This window comes from Camarhynchus parvulus, chromosome 12, assembly GCF_901933205.1.
Source record: "Camarhynchus parvulus chromosome 12, STF_HiC, whole genome shotgun sequence".
Taxonomy (NCBI): domain Eukaryota; kingdom Metazoa; phylum Chordata; class Aves; order Passeriformes; family Thraupidae; genus Camarhynchus; species Camarhynchus parvulus.
In genome coordinates, this window is record NC_044582.1 from 7,777,156 (window position 1) to 7,802,909 (window position 25,754).

At 39.9% G+C, this 25,754-nt stretch overlaps 1 protein-coding gene across 1 annotated transcript; it reads left to right on the forward strand.

Annotated features, from left to right (window-relative positions):
- Positions 1-3,972: 3,972 nt before the first annotated feature.
- Positions 3,973-25,520, forward strand: CCDC66 (coiled-coil domain containing 66). The gene is given in 20 exon segments (XM_030956765.1): positions 3,973-4,044; positions 4,943-5,007; positions 5,755-5,777; positions 6,662-7,079; positions 7,817-7,952; positions 8,124-8,227; positions 9,171-9,289; positions 10,035-10,211; positions 10,949-11,080; positions 13,107-13,357; positions 13,699-13,783; positions 14,579-14,740; positions 16,618-16,765; positions 17,185-17,253; positions 17,256-17,306; positions 17,864-18,342; positions 19,336-19,373; positions 19,632-19,897; positions 20,316-20,443; positions 24,982-25,520. Coding segments are annotated over 20 exon segments (2,943 nt in total). The 5' UTR covers positions 3,973-4,033; the 3' UTR covers positions 25,063-25,520.
- The last annotated feature ends 234 nt before the right edge of the window (positions 25,521-25,754 follow it).

The window sequence follows — 25,754 nt, forward strand, 5'->3', positions numbered from 1 at the left end:
GGAGCCCAAGCAGCCAACTGAAGCTTTTATCTCAAGTGGAAACAAAGATTTCTTGTTCTGATATGGTGCAACTCCACTGGAACAACAGCCATTTTTACCACTCATCCATCTGACTGCAGCCCAATCAAACCCATGGACTTGTATGTTATGGAAGGAAAAGACTGCTGCAGGTTTCAATTTGCATAAATTTGGGTTGTTTACTCCCAAGTCTCTCCTCCCAGTTAAATGATGCAGTTAGAACATATTTTCTTTACATTCCTTATGTGCTTTTGGTGGTCTAAACTGTGCATATTTGAGAATATAAAAGTAATCATACTCCACAGAACAAGTTATGCAAACACAATGCCCATGTACACAATCTCAAGCACAGCTATCACTTAAATCCATCTGTATGAAGGAGGGAAATGTGCAAAACCCCACACTGAGAACACAAGTATGGTATGGATGGCCTGCATATTTCTTGGCCACAAAGGCAGGTTTCAGAAACTGAATTCCTCTGCTATAGAAAAATATATTTTAGAAATATTCTAGTGTTCATAAACTTCTCATTATGTAGTAATCTATGATATCAGATATAAAGACTAATTTATGGACATCACATAAGCCCCTGTTTGGAATTATAGTTTAGAATCAGAACACGCAGTCCGTATCAACTGGAGTATCAAAAAGCAAATTATTTTCTTTAAAGAAAGATTTTTTTAAATTTCAACACTCAGTTTATTTGGCATACAGATCACACGTTCATTCCATTAATCATCAAGTGCCTGCTGGCTAAAGATTAACACCATCTCATGCTAGCATTTGATTGCATTCAGTTGATAGTTACTCTTCATCGTGTTGCTTTTGCAGGAAGCAATCAAGGCAACAAGTCTAAAAACTTCTATTTGCATTATCTAAAATGTATTGGAAGCAAGGCCAAAACTGTTTAGGTTCCCCATTTAACTCCAGAAGCCCTGAAAGCTACATATGAATTTGAAACTTTAAGGACACTCCTGATTTCCTTCACAGCAATAGCTGGGTACAGAAACTACGTACAAGTGTTAAGAGGAAGGATAATGATTTCTGCCCATAATTGTAGGGTATAAGGATACACTTTCTATGAAAATTATACTATTCTGAAAAGGTTTGGGAATCCCTTCCTCCAAAAGTTAAAAACCAGAAATTAATGGACTGAAACCACACTAGCAGCATATTCAGCTATTTAAAAAACACTTGCTCATGCAGCAACAATGCCAAATACAAATCTGGCTACATTCCATATGCAAGCCCCAAAGAAATGTATTCTTGGGGGACCCTCTCAGCTGCATTTGCATTGTAAATACATTTGCAAACTGAATTCCAAGCCAAAGTCCCATTGTTCCAGCTTCCACAAGGCATCACTGACTGTGCTGAATTTAATCATTGTGCCAATCCATTTATCCACCTAGAAAAGAGATACAACCATTCTGAGTGGGGTTCTCATGAGAAAGTGATTGAAAAATCAATGTGACTTGTTCTCTTAAGTCAATTACAACCAGATATTAATGATATTTTTGTGTCTGGAGATCAAGACAGACACCTGATGGGGCTTTCATAACACCTACCTCCCACTGAAATCTCATCCTCTTACCTGGCTTATATGAGCTATTCAAAAGTTTAATTAATGAGTGATTGAAGTGCTTGTATAGTGTTTCATGAGCCTTAGAGATGCATGTAGCCTGAAAGCATTTTTAGTCAGTCCTCTAGAAAGATAAATCAAAGACTTAGGAATGCTGGATGTGAAACTGCAGCTTTGTTAAGGGACTTTGGATATTTTTAGACTTTGGCGTCTTAATGCGGGAATGACACAGGACATTTCCAAGGCAGTCTGAAAGCAAAAAAGAACTTATCTGGCCCTCACAACATAAAGCCAAGTGTGCAGTATGGAATCAATAATTTTTTTACCATGTAGGAATTTCTTTTACACAATTTACAATCTGCTTATTTGCCTAAATAATTTTATTTTGCTAGTATTTTATCAAATACCTGAAAGACTTGCCAGTTTTTAAAGATCCAGTTCCATACACGCAGGACAAGTGTTGTAGATAGTCTTGATTTGTCTACAAAGAACACAACTGGTTTTTACCCAAGTTCTGAAACCACCAGTCAACTACTACCAGCTTTTTGAAAGAACGTATCACTTGCCTAGAAAACTAACAATTAACAAAATATTAAAATCAAAAGAAATATAAATGGACTGTGAAACTTGTTATATAGTCCTTATAAGATGATTTTCTCCATGAGAAAGTTTTGAAAATATGCTCGAAATTATATTGCCACCTGCTGTTTCTGTCAAAAAGCAGGAGCCAGGTCTGGTTGGCTATATTATTTAAAATTCTGCAAGTATAATGGAAATCTATTAATTTAGGGAATCGATTGTGAAGCAGGGGATGAAATCTCACGGCTTTTATCATCCATCTTGTATGTTCTGTGCTTCAGAGGACTTCATAAGCAGTGCACTATTATGAAAAACTCCAGGCTTTCTTTTCTTTTCTTCCCTTGTTCTAGGCCTAAATGAAAGTTGCAAAGACTTCTTAGCTGATATATAGAAAGTACCAAACAATAAGCTGCAAAGCAGTATTTGGAGGGGAAAAAAGGTAGTGATTTTGTCTGATAAATGATAATTTTACAGAAATACAAGCAAAGAAGTTCAGAGATTTTGTACACACAATAAACTCCACCTCAACTGTCTATTTCTCTATTATTGCTTAGTTTCCTCTGCAACCTCACAATGGCAGCACTTCTCTTACCATCAGCTGGAGAACACACCAGAGGATGTCTCTCTTTATCTCTGGTACCTTTGGCAAGACAAAGGTCTTGCCAACCACATCTAGAAGCAACACTATTCCAGACAGATCTTGAGGTCTTAACCTCCTTTGAAGTAACAGAATTCAGTAAGCATTTGGCCTTAAGCATAAGCCTAAATGCCATCTTGAATAGTAAAATAACTCAACGGGCTCTGAAGCATTTTATTGACTCCGACTATATTCTTTACTATATTCTTTAACACAACCAAATCCTCCTTTGCAAAACGTAGATTCACTTAATTTGCAGCTTTACGGGTCCCATTATTCCAGAAGCTGTAACCACACAACAGCAGTGTTCAATCTACGGCTCGGCAGGAGCGGGATGCAGAAATCGCTCCGGGACGCGGCAGGGACAGGACGGGAGGGCTCCTACCGGGACACGGCTCCGCTGGGAGCTCCCCGGCCTCGGGCAGCGTCCCCGGGCCGTGTCCCGGCTCTCCCGGCTCGGCTGCCCCGGCTCTCCCTTCCCTGCCGCTCTCTCCTCTCCGGACGGGATCGCGCGGCCGCCGCTCCCCCAGCGCCGGGACACCCGAGAGCGCCGTGCCGCCCTCAGCCTCAACCTTCAGCCTCTCGCCCCTCTCCTACCTTGTCCGCTTTGCCCAAACCACACCAGAAAATAAATCCATTAAAAAAATGAAATGAAATGAAATGAAATGAAATGAAATGAAATGAAATGAAATGAAATGAAATGAAATGAAATTGCGAGCGAGCCACCGCCCTCCCGCGCAGCGCGGCCGCTCCGGAGGCAGGGGCCGGCTCGGACCTTCCCCACACCGATCTCCTGTTTACCCCCGCCCGCCCTTCGTTCCCCTGCTTCCCCTCCTTCCTCCGCAGCTGCTCGAGGCCGGGGATAATCGCCCGGCTATTGCTTCGCACCCTCGGCCGGGCTGCGATACCCCATCCTCCGGGACGAGGGTGTACGGAACTGCGTCCCCCGGGACAGGCAGGTGCAGGACCCATCCCCGGCGCGCCGGGCCCCGGGCTGTGCGGGACTCCCTCGGACCCGTCCCCGGCGCTCCGGGCCCGGGGCCGTGCGAAACTCCATCTCCCAGCGCTCCCGGCCGCGCTGCCCCGCAGTGCTGCGGGTGCCCATTGGTGGAGGCACTTCGCGGACAGCCAATCGGCGCGCGGCTCCTTCAGCGGGGCGCGGAGCTGAGGGCGGGCGATGCTTGGGGCTCCGCGGAGCTCCGCGGCCGCCGGGCAGCGCCATGAACCTGGGGTGAGGAGCGGGCGGAACCAGGCAGAACGGGCTGGGCGGGACGGGACGGGACGCGGCTGTTCGGGGATGCACGGGTCCGGCCCCGCGGAACGCATCGGTTCCGTGCCGGGGTGCGCAGTGCTGCGCGGCCGAGGGAGCGGGAGCGATCTGCGGGACAGAGCCGGGGGCCAGCGACCCTTCCCGTGGGAGAGCCTCGGGACGGGCTCGGGCAGCAGGGCAGGGGTGCGATGCCCAGGACAGCGTTCCGCACCCCCGCACAGCGCCCCGTTCTGAGGTGCCCCTCACAAAGCTGCGTGCGAGCCCGAACTGCGCTGGGTTTTTTCATTGTTAACGTTTTGTAATGAAACGTGAGGATAAAGCGGTATTTGGAGCGCTTATGGTCGTGTTGGATTGTCCCAGCGCACGGAGCAAAGGAAGGCAGTTGGGAATTGACACTGCCATGTTTTTCTCTGCTCCCAAACGCTTCTAACAGCGCTTGTTCCCCTTGCGAAGGTGAATTGTTGTGCATGGAAGCACAACCAAAGGCTCTTTCCAGAATACAGCCCCGATTTGTGATCAGCGCTGGCCTTCCGGGAGGCTTGGTTAGCGATTTGTGATTTGTATTGTTGGATCATTAAGTTCTTGAGGTGTATTGCTCTGTATAACGATATAGAGTGGCACCTTTAGTGTTAAAGATCTACTTTGCAACAAGCACAGTTGTAATAGTGTTTTCAGTATCAACAGAGCTACACCTTCTTCAAGACATGTTGATTTCTTTGTTTTAAGTAACTTCTCAAAACATAGCTTGGGATGTGAAGGACCATTTAGAACAACAGTAATTGTTCTTGTTATGAATGTTCAAATCTTACCATTATCAGATTACTTCATATTTCAGATTCCTCTCTCTCTCATTTTGCAGCGATGGACTGAAGCTCAAAACTGAAGTGCTGGATGGAAAGCCTAGGCTAATTTTAGCTTCTTCTGGTATTTTTTTAATTTAATCTTTAAAGCTTCTTGAAGTTAAATCTAATATCCAAGAGACATAAAGCCCAGCTTTCCTGAAATATTTTGAGATTAGGAAGAATGTTTGTGCATTGTTATTTATAAGTCCTCTCTCACCAGCTCGATTCCCAACAGTAGGTTGATGATGAATTCTGAGTAGTTTGTGCACCAGGGAACAGCTGGCAAACAGTCTCCACTGCTTAGCTTGTCGTTAAAATAAAAAGTTAAGTGCTATTGTGTATCAACTGGCATAACTTGATGGTAATTTCTGTAACTTTATAGCAGGTTACTTGCCAGGATAAAAGAGGCTTAATAATGGCTTAATTTACACAGCATGACATCATTACAATCACGTTTTTAAAGCAGCTTCAGTATTTGTGGTAAACATTTTTAAATTTCAATAAGCAGTTTATTTAGGCCAAATCTCACTACTACCATGTGAGATAATTACTTTCCAGTATAAGTGTTAATAAATTCTATTTCTGTGATTTGTCAGACATAAGTCTCTGCAATAAATTCCAACTTTATGATGTGTCAGACATACATTTCTGTACAAGTCTACTTTTCCTAACTGTTCTGCATAGTCAGGGTAGATGGTATGGGAAAAGTACTTTCCCCCTGATTTACAAAAATCAGATGACTATAATGTTTTACTAATTTCTCAAGATTGTTTTTCAGGGACAAGTTGTTCTTAAATACTTTTGTATGTTTGTGTTTGTTTCCCAAAAGATAAATCAAAGCATGCCATGAAGGTAAGTGTAAAAGTTTTAGAACATACAAATTCACTATTTGTTAACATAAAATTTGAGAAATTGAACTGTATAAATAAATTAATTAATAAATTAAACTGTATAAATTGGAAACGATTCTCTTTATGAAAGAGAAATATGTGCTTATGATTCTCTTTTAACTTGAGGTATTCTGTTGTTTCTCAGGTTTATAATAGCTGTTCAAAAGGATGAATTCAAAGTTTTGTGACTATTTTTACCTTTTCAAAATGCATTAGTTTCCTTGGCCAAGAAGTTAGAGCAGCAGAGGGAATAATTTAAATCAAAACTTTCAGAGACCTTAAAGGAATTCTGGTAAAATAGAGATCTGAAGTGTGTTTAATTTCAAGTTTGGTCATACAGGCTGTCTCTGAGTAAACTGCAATGGGGTGGGTTTGGGAAGGATAAAAAGCAGGAAAAAGCCCCAGTAGACAGGAAATCATTACAAGTGTGCACCAAAGACCTTGGGAAGAATAAAACTTAGTTCATAGTGGCAGAATCAAGACTGAAATACTGCTGGCTGTGTGGTGAAAACATGTACCTATGTGGAGCCAGGAAAGACCTGTTCCATATTCAGAAACACCAAAGTAAAGCAGAATTAATTCTTATTAATTCTTTTAAATGTCATGCTACATTAAGTTATTATTCATACTGTCATTTTGAAATACTCAAATTCAGGTGCTGTGTCCTTTCCCAAAGTTTTCCTGGCACTTGTGAAGATGTTTAATTAGTTTATACAGAGTTACTACTGATGGAACAGAAAAGAAAAATGATACTTATTTTCTTTGTTGCTTCAATCTTGTTTTCATTTGTTACAAATACAATTTTTTCCTAATTTAATAGATGGTAAAATCTTTTTGCTTTAACAGATGGGTAATAAAGCCAGAGCACCTAAACAGTCATTGAGAATAAAGCACACTGGACTCATCTTGAGGCCAACACAAAATGCTTGTATCAAGCAGGAAAATTTAACAAAACCAAGGAGTGAATCAAGCTTATCAATGACAAAAGGTGAAAAACTGCAAGTTAATAAACACTCCTCACATGAAGCCACAACTAAAAGTTACTCTTTGATTTTCCAAAGAGATAAGACAAACAGATATCCTGATTCAGAGGATCATAGTGTTGTGAAAAAAACTAAGCACAAACCTCAAGCCCCACATGTATCAGCTGAAGACTTAAAAAGTCTGGTGTGTTTAACACAAGCACAGCTTCAACAGATTTTGATGATTGTTAAAGAAGGAAGAAGCATCTCTGAGACTCATAATGAAAAGCAAGAGGAAATGGGTAAGATACCAGCCATTGGATGCATTTGTTCCATGGAAACAGAGCAAAATGGGAAAGCTTAACTTGGAGTTGATAATTTCAGGCTATTTGCACATTGTAGAGATGTTCCACTTATGTTGGATGTTCTCAGACAAAATACTGCAACAAACATTGTCACAGTTCCATGCAAAATAAAAACCATCTTACACTGGGGGGAAAAACATAGAACTGCACTGTACCACTGCCCAAGGAGAAGGGCCCTTCTGGTTTGTGAAGAGTTCAGGCTTTTCCTCTGTGTCTCAAAAGCAGTTCTGCCATTTTCCTGTGGCCAAAGATGGATTTCTGTCTTTCAGCCTAACTGGACTGTTAATGGTGAATAGTATTTTTCTCTTCCCCTCCCCAGTTCTCACACTCAGAAGTGTGAGAGCTGTTGCTTAGCTTCCTTTATTGCATCCTTCCTCCTGTTGGTGGATGTGTGGAGAGGGTCAGCTTTTGCACCAAGAATAAGACATCCTGCAATTAATTAGCACCCCAAACTCTGAGCCCTTTCCAAGAATAAGTGATTACTACATCTAGCATTTGAAAAATACCCTGTGAAAGTCTAACTTACGTGCCTTAACTACATAAGCAGGGCTGAAACCACTTTTGTTAGATTGTGGGGAATCTGCGAGCCTTTGCTGCTCTCAGAGTATTTACTCAAAGCTGAAGCAAGTTTAGTGGCTATATATACATTTTTATATATTTATGTTCTACCACAGCTACTAATGAGGAATCAGAGGAAAATGTTATAGCATCACTCCAAAAAGATTGTGAAGTGTCCCCAGTTCCAGATGAAGCAAACTCTGATTCAGACAGGAAGCAAGAAGCACGTCCACAGCCAGGAGAGAATGTTATGTAGGTACACTTGTGTTACTGTGTACAAAAATTGTGTCTCCAATAAAGGATCATATCATATGTTCTTAATAACATAAATATTTTTTATAAATACTAATTAAAAGGTTACCTCTAAAATTTAACAGATCAGCTTTCTAGATAAAAATCTTACCCCTCCTTCCTTTTCTCTAGAAAGGATTCATGGAAACCTGCTGACTTGTTTAGTACCTTGGGTGAAAGAGAAGGGGAGAAAGCCTTATTGGAACTTAAAAAGGCCCAATGGAAGAAGGAATTAGGTATTTATGATGTATAAAATACATTTTTGATATATTTATATTACACTCAGGATGCCAAGAATTTGGTATTCCTTATGCTCTTTTTACATTTACCTAGATCAGTACAGTTGCTACAAATTGAAAAGTAAATTATAAGTCTCCAAAACAGATTAAGATTCTTGAATTTCAAAAGTTTATCCCATGATTATAAATTCTTGCAACAAACACTTCTTTGCCAATTAAATATTATCTCAAATATATTGTTGTGCTTTGTACTTTAGGTGCTACATGCCAGCAGTTTTGTCACATTCTGACAGTAATTGACAGCCATTATCATTAAAAAATTCATTTGGTTTTTAATGGGAGCAGCATGACCCCAATCTACAAGCATGACTGAGTGTATGAAATTGCAGTTTCAACTTGAGAGTTTCCAGTCCAGCCCCATCACCAATCAAGGGGAATCTCTGGAGGAAACAAAAACTGCTCAATACAGCAGTAAATTCTCTCTGACAAATTAAGCTTTTTATGATTCACATGGAGGAGTGCTGTGTTTTGGTTTGAAATTGGATTTAGACCATTTGATTTCAAGCTTTAATTCTGCATTGTCAGTAGCTTCCATTATGGCTCCATTGGTTTTAATAATATTAAAGTAGATCAAGACTGGTGTAACAAAATGGAGAGAGTTCATGTACTTGGTTGTTTGTTGGTTTTCCCGGGAAAATTGTTACTCCAGTGTTTTTTAGTCTCCCCAGAGAGACTCCCCACTTACCTCTGCATCCCTGGGCAGATGCCTATTTTGCTTTTAAGAGCAAGGTCCTGAGGGATTGATCACACTGATGGGTGACAACTCGTGTCCATTTCACAGTCCAAGTGACAGGGAATACATGCATTGCTGACTTTTTTTTTTAACTGTTAAATGTTTGCAATAGGAATTCTAGTAAGAGGTTGATTTTGTTTGTTTAAGATGAACAAGTAGCACTGAAGAAGAAGCTGAAAGAAACTTTGGAGGGAGAGGTGGGTTATTTCTGGGCAAAACTTGGCAGTAAGAAAACCCCTGAAGTGGAAACACCTGACCCAGACCAGGTAAGACTGTCTATAAACAAAAGAGTACAGTTTCCACAGCACGGTTGCAGAACAGTTTAACTTCTAATTCATAGAAGATTTTATTTTCTGTACAAATCCTCTAGAATCCAATATTGGTGGTGCTTTAAGCCTTCTCAGGGCATGAATTGCTGCAGCTCCCCAGTCCACACTTAGTTGTTGCTCCAGGTCGTAACTTTTCAGTTTAAGATCCTTAGAGCAGGAACAGCCCTTTCCTGTCCCTCCATTTGGATTCCTGACTAAAAAGTATAAATCTTTTCCTGTTCTGTTTGGGGAATAAGTCTCAAACGTAATTCCTGGCTATATAGTTATATACATTGTTCATGAGCTCTCACAGATATTTGATTGCTTACATAATGAGCATAGCCAGTATGACATCTAGCTTTTTAAAAAGCTGTAATTCTGAAATCAGTGTGTTAGATAAATGCATTATACTCACAAGAGACTTCTCCAATGAAAATTATTGCTGTTAAACAGAAGTTAGTAATTTCTTTCGGCAAAAGCAACTTGCACTTTTTTGTGGCACATTCAGCATTCCTAGCAAAGTTTTGACTCTGTCTTAAAAGAATTTGTTTCAATCTACATAATTGATAAATAGTGGATAAATAATGCTTAGTTACAAATATGGGCTGAGGTTTTAATGAACAGCAGCTTCTAGAAGTATAATTTTGTTAACAAACAAAACAGGTGAACTAAATAAGTCTTAAAATGGTCCCTTTGCTTGCAGACAGTGCTTCCAGCTGACTCAGTTCATGGCACTGAGGAGAGCTCTGCCTGTACAGCTGCTTTTGCCACAGAGGCTGATGGAGCTGCTCTGAATGTTCCAAGAGCTCCAGCTGGGCAGTCTTCTGATTCCAGTCCTTCTGACTTTCCAGCTGGCAGTTGCACAGCATTGCCTTTCAGGGTAAGACCTTTAACTGTATGCAGTGTATTTTTACTTATTTATTAACTGTAAATGTTTGTCTCAATAAGTTCTTTTCAACCAGAAGATTTCCTTAGACCTTTTTGCTGTGCATAAATAACTTTGTCTGAATGAATGTTTACCAAAATACCAATGCTTTGAAGACAGCACTTCCTTCCAGGTTGATGTGAAGAACAGTACTAGAGGTGTAACATGCAGTATTAGTTAGTTTTTAAGTGCTGAAGAAATAGAGAGGTGGAACCTATATAAAATAAATTATATTGATAGCAGAAGGTTCAAGAAGTAGGTCTTAAATTATGGCTGGTAGGCAGAGATTGAAGAGATTTTTTTTGTCAGATGGCATTGGAAGTTCTCAGTGCCACTGGAGCTTGTTAAATAGTACAGAGATCCCTTAAGCAGAAACAGAAGAATGGAGATGGCAGCTCCTTAATTTGAGGCAGATCACTGCTAATTAGATTGTGGTGCTGAATCTGCCTGGAACACAGACTGACAAATAAGTAGGGTTTTCTGGAGTTCAAGTTAGAGTCATATTCAGAATTCATCTTTCTATCAGCAGTCAGATACTTGCTACAGTTACAAAGTTACATCCTTTTATTGTGCTAGAGAAAGGCCCAGTTTTGCTCACCCACTGAAGGCAGAACTTTCTGCCAAGTCCTTATTATGTAGCTAGAGAAGATACTTAATTTTTGGTAGAAAAACTAGCAGTTATCTTATTTCAGGAAGCTGTGCCACAGGAGCGACCTTTCAGTGCTCTGAAACATGAGCAACAGAAGAAGTGGCTTGAAGAGTTGGACAAGCAGAAGGAAGAAGCTAAACTACGAAAATTAGAAGAAAAACTTAATTTATCAAAGGTATCTGTGGTTTAGAGAAGTCTTTCTCTATTTTTGTTTTAAGAAATAAAAAATTAAATTAGTGAAGTGGCAACAAAGATGAAATTTTGTGCAGCATGTCTAGGTTTTCACCATAAGGGTGCACTTACTGAACATTGAGCCACTGGCTGGTCAGTATTTCAGTGTCTGGTATGTTAGAGGGCTTGCTGCAGGGATGGAGACAGTGGCAGCATCACCAAAAATCGGGGAGAAAATAAAACCCTCTGGCACTATATTTGAAGTGAGAAAGAATCAGGCATTACTTTATTTTCTGGCCAGGATGTGCCAAGGAAAATATTCCAAACACATGTTTTTGCAGGATTTTCCCCCAAACTTTACACAGTCAAAACCCATAGAGATGGGGTGGTTTTAAGTTAATTGGGTTATAATTAAGCAACCTCCAGTATTCAGTTTCCCACTGGATCCTAATCTCCTTGCCACTGGTGTTAATTAGATTTTCATTCTTACCAGATGTCTCCAATTCTGCCAAAGGCAGCATCTGAGGATAGATGTTTTTAGATGGCCACTAATGTTTTGTTGATGTTCCATCGATGGCCTTTTATCTTTCTGGGTATCTTTGGTCTACTCCTAGTCTGTTGCTATCTTCAGCCCATCTCCTTAGAGTAATGCTACATCTCCTAAAAATGTCCAAAAATTCCTTTCCCCAAGGCCAAGTCAAGCCTAACTAGAGAGACAAAATAAAAGTTTTCAAGTTATATTGTTTCCAGCAGTAGTAGTTTCTTTCTCTTTCCCACCATGTGTAGAAGCCCTTGGATTTGCAAGGTGGTGTAGAGACCATGGCTAGAGACTTTGGAAAAAGAAAATTTGTGTAGACTGCAGGAGGTGAGAAAAGAGAAACTGAGTACAATGTGTTGCAGTGATGGCAAAATCCTGTTTCTAGAAATATTTTTTTTAATACACACACATAGTCATGCAGCTATAAAAAAGTTTAAAAGCAAGCACTTTTCCAGAAAGTATAGAAGAAAATAGCCTTACCTTTACCCCTCAAAGCCAGCCTTGCTGCCAGAGGTGGTTACAGACCTGCACACAACACAAATCTTGTCCTTTCCCAAGTTGCTGAGGGGATCAGGCTTCCTTTGTAAACCGAGCTTTAACTGTGAAGGGAACACAGCTGGGATATGTTCCTTCATTAGCTGCCTTGTTAATTGGGTAGGTGTGCTGTGGAAGGAGGGCTGCAGGCACCAGGGAGTCACCCTTTCCTTTTTTTCATGAAAATATAGTAGCAGTATGTTTGTGCTTACCAGGTGTTAGTGCTCAGGAACACATAATCACCGAATGATTATATGCAGGTGCTTTTATTGAAGAGCTCTGGGTGTCAGGGCTACAGACCCAAATCTGACTCCAACATGGGTTTGGGATGAATATGTTTTTATACCCTTATCCTTATATAACTACATATTAATTATTAAACTTATATTGTTCTATTGTATACATTGCTCTCATCCAAGCATGGATTCTTGTAATTTCCATCAAACCCGCCAAATATCATTTCTCATGATTCCTGTTACGATTAAACAATAATTATATCCAATTACCAAACAATCATCACATTTAACAACCATCATTTATCATGCAACAATTGTATCATTTATCATTGCCATTAAATGATTATACAGGTGCAGTTTCACGTGATCCAGTAAAGCCTAACATTTTCTCAGGGACTACCCTAACATTTTCCCAGGGCCTACCAGGCCCAACCTTTCTTTCTAACTCCCCTGAATATCCCGTAATTTTAGAAACATTTTATCCCTATGCTATCAGAGGTATGCATCAGCATTATAATCTGTGATTTGACTTGCATTTTAATTGTCTTCTCACTTAAGGAATTAACTGCTGTCTGCATTGTAGCTTTTCAGATGTTCCTGGTGTACAAAATGTGTATTGTCTGTTTTATTAACCACACTTTACACTTTATAGACACAGTGTAACTGAATGCTTTTTCTTTTTTTTTCTTTTCTTTTTTTGTTGTTGCCTGATACTTATTTAGGTAGAAGAGCATGACAGATGGGAAATGCATTTTGATTCTTTTAAGAACCACTTTAATGCTAATGCACAACACCCCTTAAATGGAATGCACAGAAAGCCTGAAAGTCTTTCCTTGTCACCTGACCCCAAGGACCCGACTGCTTTCATTCACCCTTTGTCCCCTGCAGCTTTAGGCAACGTCATGCCCTTACAGATGGGAGCTGCAGAAAAAGCTGCTAAAAATGGTGCTTTGGAACAAAGTCAGAGAGTCAGGTGAGTGAGCTTTGTAACAGTAATTATTTTCCCAGCCAGTACATTTATGGTACCTCCTCAAAAAAAAAAAAAAAAAACCAACAAAAAAAACCCAAAAAAACCTGTTGTTTCACTGTTGAAAGGCACAAGTGCTGTCAATGTTTGCTAATGAAATTTACTGCAGATAACCTTACGTTGTTCCTTAATGAAAAGGATTTCCTAATCTATGAATTAATTTATATATTAACTTATAATTAACAGAATGACCTCAATATGAAAATGCAACCTAACCGATTCTAATTAAGGAAGGCTTAAGGATTATTTTGTCATGATTAGAAACACTGACCTGTCCCTCTGTTCAGTTTCCTCCGTTCCATGACGGCTCTGCTGGACCCTGCACAGATTGAGGAGAGGGACAGGAGGCGGCAGAAGCAGTTGGAACATCAGGTACACCTGGGTGTTAAAGCCTCACGCTTGTTTAATAAGCAGAAAGGATGAAAGGTAATGTCTCATGAATAAAGCATGAGATTTAATACCAGAACCAGGGGGGGCACTTGACTTTTACACTTCAGATGACATGTGCGTTGTTTGGCAGTATTTCCTTCAGTCAGACTCTACAATTCTCTTTCAATATTTGCACAAGATTATTGCACTTCTGTTACTGAATTCCTGCCTCAAATAAAGGTACAGTTCAGTCCTTAGAGCTCTAGCAGGTTTGTGTGCATTTTTCTTCAGTCTGCACTGTTATAAGGAGGAGAAATCTGATATTTACAGATTCCCACTCCATGAAACTTTAGTTTTTTATCTACTTCACTAACATTTACCTAACCTCTGTGGCACCCTAACAATGTGTGTCTCTAGCACGGTGTGAAAAAGTCTCAATATAAGTGTAGAGACTCTTCTGATCACACTGTTACTCTGCTGGATCAAACTCCTGGATTACCAGGAGCTTTTTCACCAATAAGGTGAAAATCAAACCTTCATCTCTCTACAAGAATAAAAAAAGTATTTTCTAAAACATAAAAAGCTCCTTTTTTCTATCTGAGTATTTCAGACTGCTCAATTGGGCTGGTGGTTTTCCAGAAACAAAACCAGGAGTGTTTGAAATAAATTATCTTCAGGTTTTTTTTTTTCACTTGTCCAAATCCAATCCTACACATATACAAAAATACATTAATAAATACCTTACAATATGTTAATGTTGTATCTTTTACTTTGTCCTTTTTTTTCTGATCCTGCCAGAAAGCAATAATGGCTCAGGTGGAAGAAAAACGGAAGCAGAAACAACTGGAGGAAGCGCAGAGAAAATGGGAAGAGCAACAGGAGGAGCTGCGCCTGGCACGAGAAAAAGCACAGCTGCAGAAACAGTTTGAAGAAGAAATGCTGAAACAAAAACAAAAGGAGGTGGGGCTTGGATTATCTTAGTGCAGATAGTCAGTGATAACATTGAATTTTGAGGAAAACAGTTCTTGTTCCTCACCTGCAAAATTTTGCTCATCATTTTGAAAATGAAAACTATCCAAAATGTAGAGTTTCTTAATAAATATACAACACCATACAAGAATAAGGCCAGATTCTTTTTTTGAACAAGGGCCTTTTCAGAAGAGAAATTATAAGAACTGGCAAAACCAGAAATGTAATTGTAAATAGTGCAGAAACATCTATTTTAAAATGCAAATTTAAAATTTAAAAATACCTCGAAGCATGTGGTCCAGTTCTTGTTGTCAGTAACTTGATGCTTTTAAGGTGCTTCAGTACCATGAAGTTCATCCAAGTGAATGTGCTTTCAGTCTGAATTAAAGACTTCTTAGGATATAGTCTGAAAAAGACATTTTAAAAGTCGTTGAGGTTCTCCATCTTTCCCCTGCATAGCTGTTGCTGAGCTTTACACAGTGGTTTCGTATAAAAGTTAAACCAAAGGTATGTTTTTACCTTTGGTAAATACAGATTTTGCATTTCTATCTCTCCTTTAACCCCTGTGGAAGGTTAAACACTTGGTCTTGTTATAAATTTATTGTAGAATTTATAGTTCCTTAGCCAATCATGAACACTTAGCCAATCGTGAAGCCAATTATAAAATGTATTAATTAAAGCAAGCGATAGCAAGCAAGTACAGCGCTGGGTCCGGCCGCTACCCACGGCTGACAACTGCCCGTCAGTTCATCGCTCTTGTATCTCCCCTGCATACGTCGTCTTTTCCGGTGTGCTCTGCGGCTGCGCAAGTTGTTGCTGGGGAGTCTTACTCTGCCTTTTGGTGGTCATGTCGAGGAAGGCTTCCATCTTCATCTTCAGCCGTGGCGCTGAGTCTGCAATAGCTTTTCTATATATGGTTATGTGCTTTTTGGTTACACAATATGATTTTGCAAGCTATGGACCTAACGGCTTTGCAGTTTCTGCTATTTATATAATTCTTAGTTTCTTCACATGGACTTAGTCGCAGTTTGATGAACAAAGATTAATCCATAACAGTCTGATGTTTCATTCTTCCTTTTGGAACAGCAGAGCTATTACTGTTTGCTTCCTCTTTGGAAAAGTAGCAGATTCCATGGTGCCATAAGACAAGGTGATTCCAGAAACAGTCTTCTCCAAGCCTGCAGAAATGTGGATTGCTGATTTCTCTGCATTCTCTGGAAGGAAGTGTGTAGCATCTGCCTGTAGATGCTTGAACAGACTGATTCAACATGGGGAAAGTCATCCTCTGTAATTGCTCAGCTCCTTTGGTGTGACAGCACCAGTTGTTCTTTCCAACTGCAAATGCAGGAGGGAGTGGGATCAGCTGCTAATAACAGTTGAGAAATGAGATTTTCCTTGGCCCAGTCTCCTGCACCTTGAACCCACTGAGTCAGGGAGCTGTAACCCCCTGACATTTGCTGGGGAGCTTTTACTGTCTCCTTCCTGTGCAAGTAGGAGTAAGGTGGGCTTTATTACTTTTATTTGGGCTCCTTTCATTTCATTAAACCACATGTTACAGGAAGTCACAGATGGCTGACATCAGATGGCATCTAGAAAAAGAGGAATTTATTAGAAGGGAAATAAATGCTCATTTTTTAATGCTAAGACTGAAGATCTTTCATTAGTACAGCAGAGGTTCTGAACTTATAATCATAGAAATTATAGGTTACATACTGTACTTAACTGGTTTTCATTTTGAAAAAAAAGTAGTTTCCCTAAATAAAAATACATATAAACTTTGAGGATTCTATGGTCATTAAATAATCCAATTGATTTTATTCTCAAAATAAATAATCACATATTTACCTTTTCTTTTTTTTTTATGAAAGGAACTTGCAACTCTAAAAGCCAAAGAGCTTTATCAAACAATGGAGAAAGCTCAGGAGTTAGCGCAGGGATCAAAAAAAGACCAGCACATTCCAGACTTGGCTCAGAAGGCACATGACATTTCAGAACTTCAGAACAGTCTTGGTGGTGGCAAGTATAAATCTCACACTCAGTTTGCCTGTTCCTTTGGTGGTTGAAAGTTGTTTCTGGGATTGGGGTGGTTTTTTTGGTTTTTGTTTCCCTGTCTGAATTTGGGTCACAAACCAAATTTCATTACAATTTATTTACCTTTCAAACAAATGTAAGTGTTAACTCCTATGGAGAATATTGTGTTTTAGTAAGTTTCAAATACTGTATTACATAAAGGAAGAAATGCAGAGCTATTGGCAGGAATGCACAGGAATATTCAGACCTGTGCTGTCAGATTTCCAGTGGAAAAGGGAGAGCATTGGCATTTGGACCACAGTTCTCAGTATTGCTTTGAGCTCTAAACCACAACAGTCTGATAACTGTAGCATAGTTTAAATTGAACATGGGTTACTAAATGGAACAACTCTACCCCTTTTCAGGTGATACAGAGTTTGACAACTGTAATTCTGGCATTTCAGCACAAAGTCCTGATTTCCCTGGAGGTGTGGACAGCCCCCTGAGCTGCAGGGCTCCCCTCGGAAGGACACGGCAGTGCAGACAGGTACAGAGCCCACACCTCACCTACTCTGGGACCTCCACACTGGCAGGGGGGGCTTGTTTGTCAAACTGAGCCACATCACTGACACTCCCAGGGAATAAAGCTGGAAAGTAATACTTGCACTGACACAGTCATGTCGGTGTGTCAGTGTGCCACTTTATTCCTCTATTTATCACTATTTATTCTTCCAGTGTACCACTTTATTCCTCTATCACTATTTATTCTTCTAAATAAATGATATTTCTGTATAGTTGTTACTTAGCAGTTACAAATCCCATAGTCTGGAATACTGTGTCAGCTTAAGGTCACAAGCCATGTAGGTCTAAATTTTTAAGGTAACTTGATTTGGTTCTCCTGTCTTCTGTGTTTTATCCCTCTCTCACTGAGTTTGCTTCTACAGTTCCTGTCTTCCAGAGAAAAAAAAAGAATAAAAAAGCATTATAAAACTGTAGCAACCATTTTAAAAATAAAATAAGTAATGGTAGATTGATACATATACGGAAGTCAACCAAGTAATTTAAATAGCTCAGACTTGGAGTTAAAATACAGGTTTTTTTTAGATTGCTTTAATACTTCAGCATACACAGAGTCAGCTGAGGAAAGAACTGCACGTTGTGAATCGCCTGATATTTCCATAGAATATAAAGAAATGTCTAACAGCAAAAAATACCAGAAGGAAATGCAGTATATGGATAAAAATAAACTTCCAGGAAAAGGGACTGGTGGTGTTTACAGTGATCTATACGAGCAATATGCAAGAAAAGAAAGACACATGAAATCTTCAGAAAAATACAGCAAAAGACCTGACTGGAACATCAACAAGCCTGGGAAAAGATATATTCCAGCCTCAGAAAGGTACCCCAAAGCTCTGCAGAAACAGAGGGAGGAGAACAAGGTGCGCCGGCAAATGGAGCTGCTGCAGCTGCTGGAAAGGAACAGCCCCGGGCAGCTGAGTGCGAGAAGGGCAGGGCACTCAGCCAGGTCGGCCTCACCCCGGGAAGAAACAGCTGGGAAGAGTAAGGGCCACAGAGGCAGAAAGGTGGGTCACTGTCTGGCCTTTGAGAACAATGGTGTGTTTTTAGAACTCTTGTTCCTCACAGTTTTGCCTGGGTGGGAGTTCAGTTATGTAACTGGAGCAGTGAAATTCTCCTATTGCTCATCCTTATGTCAGCACTCTGTTGTGCATCAGGAGCAGAAGAGCAGACTCAGATTTTGTGACTGAGTTTTTACTGTTATTTCACTGTTCTAAAGTGTTGATTCCTTTTCATTTGCTCACTAACACTGATTCATGATGTAAACAGAGATTAAATGCAAGCAGTGTGCAGGACACAGTGACATCACTGACTTGCTCATTTTTGTGCAGTCATTGTGTTGTGTTGACCCGTGAGGTACAGCAGCCCCTGCTCAGGAAAACGTTTTATTTCTGCAAAGAATTTGGATTACTGAGGATGTACTCCACTGCCACAGAAATGCATCCTTCTTAGTGGAGTCATTCTCCATTTGCAGTAAGCATTATATCAGTAGAGCTTGTGGCTGTAAAAAAGTCTTTTGAAGAAAATACTATCAAAAAAAGTCTTTTGAAGAAGATACTATCAAATATATTTTTAGCTTCTCTCTTGCCCTCTCTCTATATCCATAACTTGTTCACTGTGTATGCATAAACACCTCACTCTCTCACACATTCAAATAACAAAATTCTGGACCTTTCCTTTAATATCTTGGATTGAACTTTTCAGGTTTATAAATTCCTATATTCCAAGGACAGGAGAATAGACATAATATTTTTGGTAGTGCTTAGAGCTTCTAAATTCAGAAAATTGGAGCAAGTCCTCCTGTAATTTGTTGATTTATTTCATGGGCACTACAAGTCTCTTAAATGCAAATCTTTGATGAATACCTTTCTCCTGAACCCAGGTGAAACAAGTCCTTTTGGAATTTCAGAACAAACTTTCTCTGAAAAGTCAAAGCTTTTAATATGAAAGCCACAGAGGTTTTTTTAGTTTTACTTTTGACTTTTTTGGTTTTCTCCTAGGAAGAAAAATTTCATAAGAATCACTTGAATGAAGAAAGGTACGTCAATACTTTGCATTAATGAAATACAGGAATACACTATTACTGAAATGCATGTGCTTTACTTTCCTGATTTTTTTGAAATAATTTAGATACATGTAATTGTCTATTATTAAAGAAATACAGATTGCAGGTATAAAAGCAGAATAAATAAACAAAAATCTTATCCTTCAAAGATTCTTAGTCTCTGTTATTTGAGAAAATCACATTACTGAAGTATTGTTGGAGCTTTTTTCTAACTTCAGTTGTTCCATACAGATCTGAATCACCACCTGTTCCAGCAGTTAGGAACCGATTACTCCACGTACACCAAAGGCAGATGCAGGCTCCTCATTTCGCGGTGTATGAGCAGCTGGGTGGAAGAGAGCAGGACGCCCGGGCCGCCTCGCAGCAGAGCAGCTCCCCCGCCGCCGTCCCGTCGAGCCCGCCCTGGGCGCGGTTCGTGCCCTACGTGCGCACCCGGGAGGTTTTCTGCCTCCCCCCGGAGGCACCGCCGAGCCGGCCCTCGACTCACCACACCCACGGTATGACAGCGCCAGGGAGAGCGAAACCTCGCCCTGCAGTGCTGCTGCTTTAGCTTCTTACTGCACTGTGCAGTAACCTCTCTGTGTCACAGCAGTGCACAGAAAGGCTGTGCAACCAAATTGTACTCGGTATTAAAAAAAAATCAAACCACAAAGTTTTAAAAAATCAGCAAAGCAACAAATATGTTATCAATTTTTTGTTTGTTTACCTTTCATGAAGAATGATTGCACTTTCTTGCTTTACTGTATAGAGATTGGAGTTTAGGAATCTAAGTGTTGTTTGACTTAAAAATAGAGATTATAATCTCAATGGCAACCAACCCCTGATTTTCATAAACTTTCAAAATCTGCTGCTTCAAAATTAAAAGAAAATTAATAAAGAGTTTTACTAATTGATTTGATATATATTTACTTTTAGATTCTTACCAAATGCCACGACAGATTTTTAGCTCAGATCATGTTAGAGATCCGCTTCTAAATCCTGATGCAGTTACAATCAGAGAGAGACAACAAGAAATTCTCAAAGGATTGTCAAAATTACGACAGGTAAGCAAAAATTTATTGGATAATTGTATATGTGTGTGTGTGTGTGTGTGCTGAAGTAAAAATTATCACATCATTATCTTTAATTCTATTTCCATCATTTGATTTATATTTTGGGCCCTGTTGTCTACTTTTGTTCCATTTTACACTAATTTTGTTTTTCACCTCTTGCTTCCAGTCCTTAGAGAGAGAATATGGACTCCTTAGTCCTTAAATCAGCTATGAAACAGTGAAGTCCCTGAGCAAACTTGAAACCAAGAGAAATTACTTTGTTTGGTGGCCAGGTTTCTGTGGTTAGGGCTGTTTATAAAGAATGTATCAGTTTCAAAAGAACAGGGTTTTAACACAACACTAGAACCTTGTTAATGAGGTTTCCCCTCTGCTGTTCCCAGGTCAGGACAGAACAGTGGGGTTGGTGGGGTGGTCTCGTATCAGGCCTGGAAAAATACTGGAATTTGCAAACTGGACGTATGAACACTTAAAAAATCCTTCCAAGACAGCTGCTACTTGTTAACATGTAAAAAGCAAACTCAATATTTGTTATTCAGCCAGGTTTTCTGAAAAGAAAATGAAAATGTGCTTGCTGGCACAGACACAGGAGCTCCTGAGCTAAGGCTGTGGTGTTTGTGTGCATTGTTCTCTCTGTAGTCAGGCACTGGCAATGGCAGTGGTTATCAGAGCCTCAGTGAATTGGACACTGCACCTGTTGGCAGCAAGGTGTGGCCATGGCCACTGAAGCCACAGGTCTGGACATGCACATGAGCACCTCTCTTTTATGCTTCTAAGTGGCCTGACAGACCTGCAAGACAAAAAAATACTTCAGGCTTGCCTTTTCATTTTGAAGAACCTGAAAATAAACATGTACCAGTATCTTCCCTTGCTTTTGAATGGGTCCAAACTAAATGTACCTTATTGCTAGTAACAGGATTTTTCTCTGCCTTCAGAGAGGAAAATTTCATAAATAATCAAAGGGCAGAAAATCTGACAGTGAAGCAGAACAAAATTAACAGTAGTTGAGACTATTGATTACCTCTTGTGCCTTAGAAAGACAGAAGGACTGCCATGTACACTGTGAGAAACAAAGCCCACTCTTAAATTCTTAAGAGTTTCAATAAATGATAATAAGGGATAATTATAAAGCAAAAGTTACAGGCTTGGGTGCATGGCAAAGCTAGTGGCACACCCACTTCCTCAGCTCACAGTCTTTTATACTGTTACAGTTGCATTACTTCCTCAAATGCCTGCCAGTTTATTTTGAGCTCATTGACTACAATCTTCCTTCAAATTTTTGCAGCATTTGCACAATTCAGTAGTTGCAGATGTCAGCAGTCTAGGATGGTCTTTGGATGCCACTTTTATGCTTGGTAGTTTTCCTTTTAGGGTCTTTGCTCTCCACTTTATGATATCTTAGATGTACATTTTGCAATAGCCAGCATATCTTAAAATACATATTTCACAAGCCCGCTTACATCTTGTGAAAGCCTTGCTTTCCCTGTTACACTGTCTACAAATGATTACAAATAATTTAAAATCATTAAAAAGCAGTTTTCAATAATTATTTGCAAATAATTACAATTTAATAATTAAAGCAAATAAATTGTAGCAAAAGCCAACTACTACAGAGCCATTTATAATATAGCTACAGTGCTTCAGCAGTAGGTAAACTCCTTGTGCAAAAAAAGGCTCATGACTCTCCCCAGGTCAGTAAGAAAAGTTGTGACCCAAGAACACTGAAAGGCTGTCAGTTTCTAACAGCTTCTACATTGGTTTCACTGGATCTGGTCTTCCCCACTGCTCATTAACATCTTTGCTAAATATCTACAGCTTTGAAGCATTTTGGCTTCTGATCCAAAGGAGTCTACTCCACAGCAGGTACTGCAAAGTAAAGATACCTTTACTGGTGCCAGGGGCATGCAGGGGTCAGCACACCCATCTGCACATCCCAACATTGTTCATTTCACTCCAGCTTTTACACAAATCTGACACCAATCCCTGCCACTTTCTTATCTTGGAGTCCCAGATCTGGGGGTTGGGGCCTTACATAACTTGTGGTTTTCTTCAGCTTACAAATACAACACACCATTCCAATCTAACTAACACAAATAACTACATCTTCCTTTATGACACAGACATCTGCATGTTAGACTTATGGGCCACCTCTACCTATTTCACTGATTACACTCTAGTTCCATATCTGTTCTAGCAGAACCTGTGACTTTGCATCTTCAGTTTTCTGCTGGTACTTTGGGAGTTTTCCACTGGTTATCACTTTCAGCTGGCCAGGGCTAGGTCTTTCTTTGGGAAGCAGTTACAGTTATCACTCCTAGCATACGGTAGGTCCCTCCTTGGGAAGCAGTTACAGTTTGCAGAAGCCCCTCAGCCCTCACCTTGCTGAGAGAAGTCCATGTTCTGTATTTCACTTCACTTAGCAGTGGCATTTTGTTGAAGAGTGAAGCCAGATTCAAGGTACAGCTTGATCCCTGTGCTTGCTGAGGCTACAAAAACCCTGGTTATGTAAACTGGTTAAAGTTGGCAAGCTCAGAGAAGCCACGTGAACTTACAGTCAATTTTGCAGTGGCTAAAAAGTAACAGGTTAGTCTTTCAGTAGATCTTGGTTCTGCAAGAGTTCACTTAAAACATGTGGAGTTCCTTTTTAAATACCCTGCCAGCTGGAGAAGGCATTTAGGACATGAGCTGTTCCATTTCAGTATACCTTGTATACCAAAGTATTGTACTCCTCCTGATGTACAGATGACACCTGTTTTTCTTCAGTTATTTCACTGAGAAAGCATGAATAGTGCAGGATTTTCTCTGAAATACAAAAAGCTGAGTTTTCTGTTTCAGAAGATAATCTAGTCTTGCTCTTCTACATTTATATATACATATACAGAGTGGATTGATAGTTTCAGAGTACATACTTAACCTACCTATATTTTCAACATATTTAGCCATTGTTTTGTTTGGGGGAATTCACATAATAGTCACATAATTTCAACCAGTCTTTAGTCTTTGAACTCCGCACTGAGGCAGTGATAAATACAGCTGGGCTGGTGCAGTCAGAGCCCAGTGGGGCTGGCTGACCCAGGCAAAGAGGAGGGAGGGTGAGTCTGTCACTGCATTTGCTACAAGACAGCAAATTCTTCCTGTGTCTCAGGTCACAGCAGGTATAGGAGCTAGCTACAGACTCTTTCCTCACTGAGGAAGTGGAAAAAAGTCAGTGGATAAGCTGAGCAAAGTGAATTATTTGTCCTTTCTTTTTCACAAAGTTTAAGAAAGAGGACTCGCCTCCAGGTCAGTACTACCAGAGCACCCATTGTTCCTGAGGCAGCAGCACTGCCAAGGGCTGCAGGTGACAATGGCTGAGTGGGGACACACCCCACGGCTCTCTGGGGAGGTATTTCCCATTGCTGAGCATCTTTCCAGTACCTGAGCAACCCTTGTGATAAACACTCACCTGCCAGCTCTCAGAGTTATTTGTTCCTCAGCTCTTGGTTTATTTAGGGCAGTTTATTTTATAACTTGGTTTTGTGACATGCTTCTAAGTGCAAAAAAATGCTCTGCAAAAATACTAATTATTGACACAGAGACTGAAAACAGTGACCCATTAATAGAAATAAGCACATCCTGTTGATTAATTAGAAAGCAATTCATCAAGTGATTGAAAGTAGGCAGCTGCTGCCTTAGAAGGAGCCAAAGTGAAGCCTTGCAGGCTGCTCTGCTGACTTTCTTTTGGTGCCACCAGGAATCTGTGCCTAAATTGCTGTAGGAGCTGCTGCCTTGCATTAGGTCTGTACTGAGCTGTGCCAGCAGCCTGTAACTCTTATCTTTGAGAAAGGCCTTGTAACTCCTGAGAAAAAGAATTACCTTTTCTTTTTAAAAAAAACCAAACTTCTATGGTATCAAATTATTTCTGACAAGTCTAAAATAGATGGAGAGCAAGGGGCCAGATATATCAATATATATGATCCTGTTAATTACAGTACAAAAACTTATTTTTAGTTTATGCACATCCTTGTCATACTTCTATCATGTATGACTTGATAGACAGGGATACATTTCCAGGAGGGTTTTTTGTGACAGGTTTTCTCTATCATCAGTACTTACAAGAACCATTGACACGGGAGGAACCTTGAACCTTTTGACAGTTTTCTGAGTCTCCTGAAATGTCAGACACTGGTCTGGTTCCAGTGGCCCTGCTGCCCTTGCTCTGAAGGACATTGTTTGTGTTAAGGCTAAAAGCCAATGCAGAGACAGTGCAGAAAGGGATGAGAAAGTTCCATTTCATACAGTGGAAAAGCCCTTTTTTCCTCTGCATGGTCATCCCTGGAAACTGGCCTGGCTTCCACTGCAGTCACACATCAAAGGTTGCTGTAGAAGTTCCCTCTTCCCTCAGTCTCTGAGGCTTTACTGTTTTTTTCTGAAGTTGTGTACTTTAAAACCATTGGGCCTCAACAAGGAAACTTTTTAACTATGAAACAATGATGCTACATTGGTTCAGGCTGTGTGAGAGGACAGAAGATTCACATTTGTATTTATTTCAGGGCCTCCTGCAGAAGCAGAAGGAGTTGGAGAACACTCTGATTCCCATTGTAGCTCAAGAGAACTTCATGCCACCGTTTTGAGAGGTGCATATGAATGTTCTGAATCGTTAATATGGAAATGCACAGCACTTTGCTACTGTAATTAAGTACAAACCACCTCCAGCTTTTTTATGAAAATTAAATTATGAGAATTTTGATAGATTGCAGGGTTATGTTACATTTTATATTGAAGATAATTTAGACTTATGATGGTTTGTCTATTTAGAATGGTTTTCATGCTACTTGAATACAAGTGTCAATTTAATATAAACCACCAAAAACATGGAAGTAAACTGTTACATGGGTTTTTGTAGAACTCCGTGTGTGAATTTTGATAAATAAAAATATTAAGATGTATTCTGAATGGCTTTAGTTATCTTTGTTGGTATTTTTAACTATACAAAACTGCCTGTATTTCAATATTCAGCCACCTTTCAGCCTTACAGTGTGAATATCAACTCAAGTACTCCCAGATGCTAAGACCACAGTTCATCACACCATCTGCTACAATTCATTGATAAAAGGGAGGGTTTTTTTCAGAGAAATTACTTGCCATGCTTGGGGGGAGGGTAAGAAGCTTTACACTAGTCTGGTACTGGTTCTTAAGTTGAATAAATCAGTCCACTGTTTATAGAGGGAAAGAATCAACTTTAGGCAAAAGTCTATGGGTTTTGCTTGTTTTTTAAAAACTGCCCTTTTTAACCAATAATTTTCTCCCAACTAATTTTGTGGAT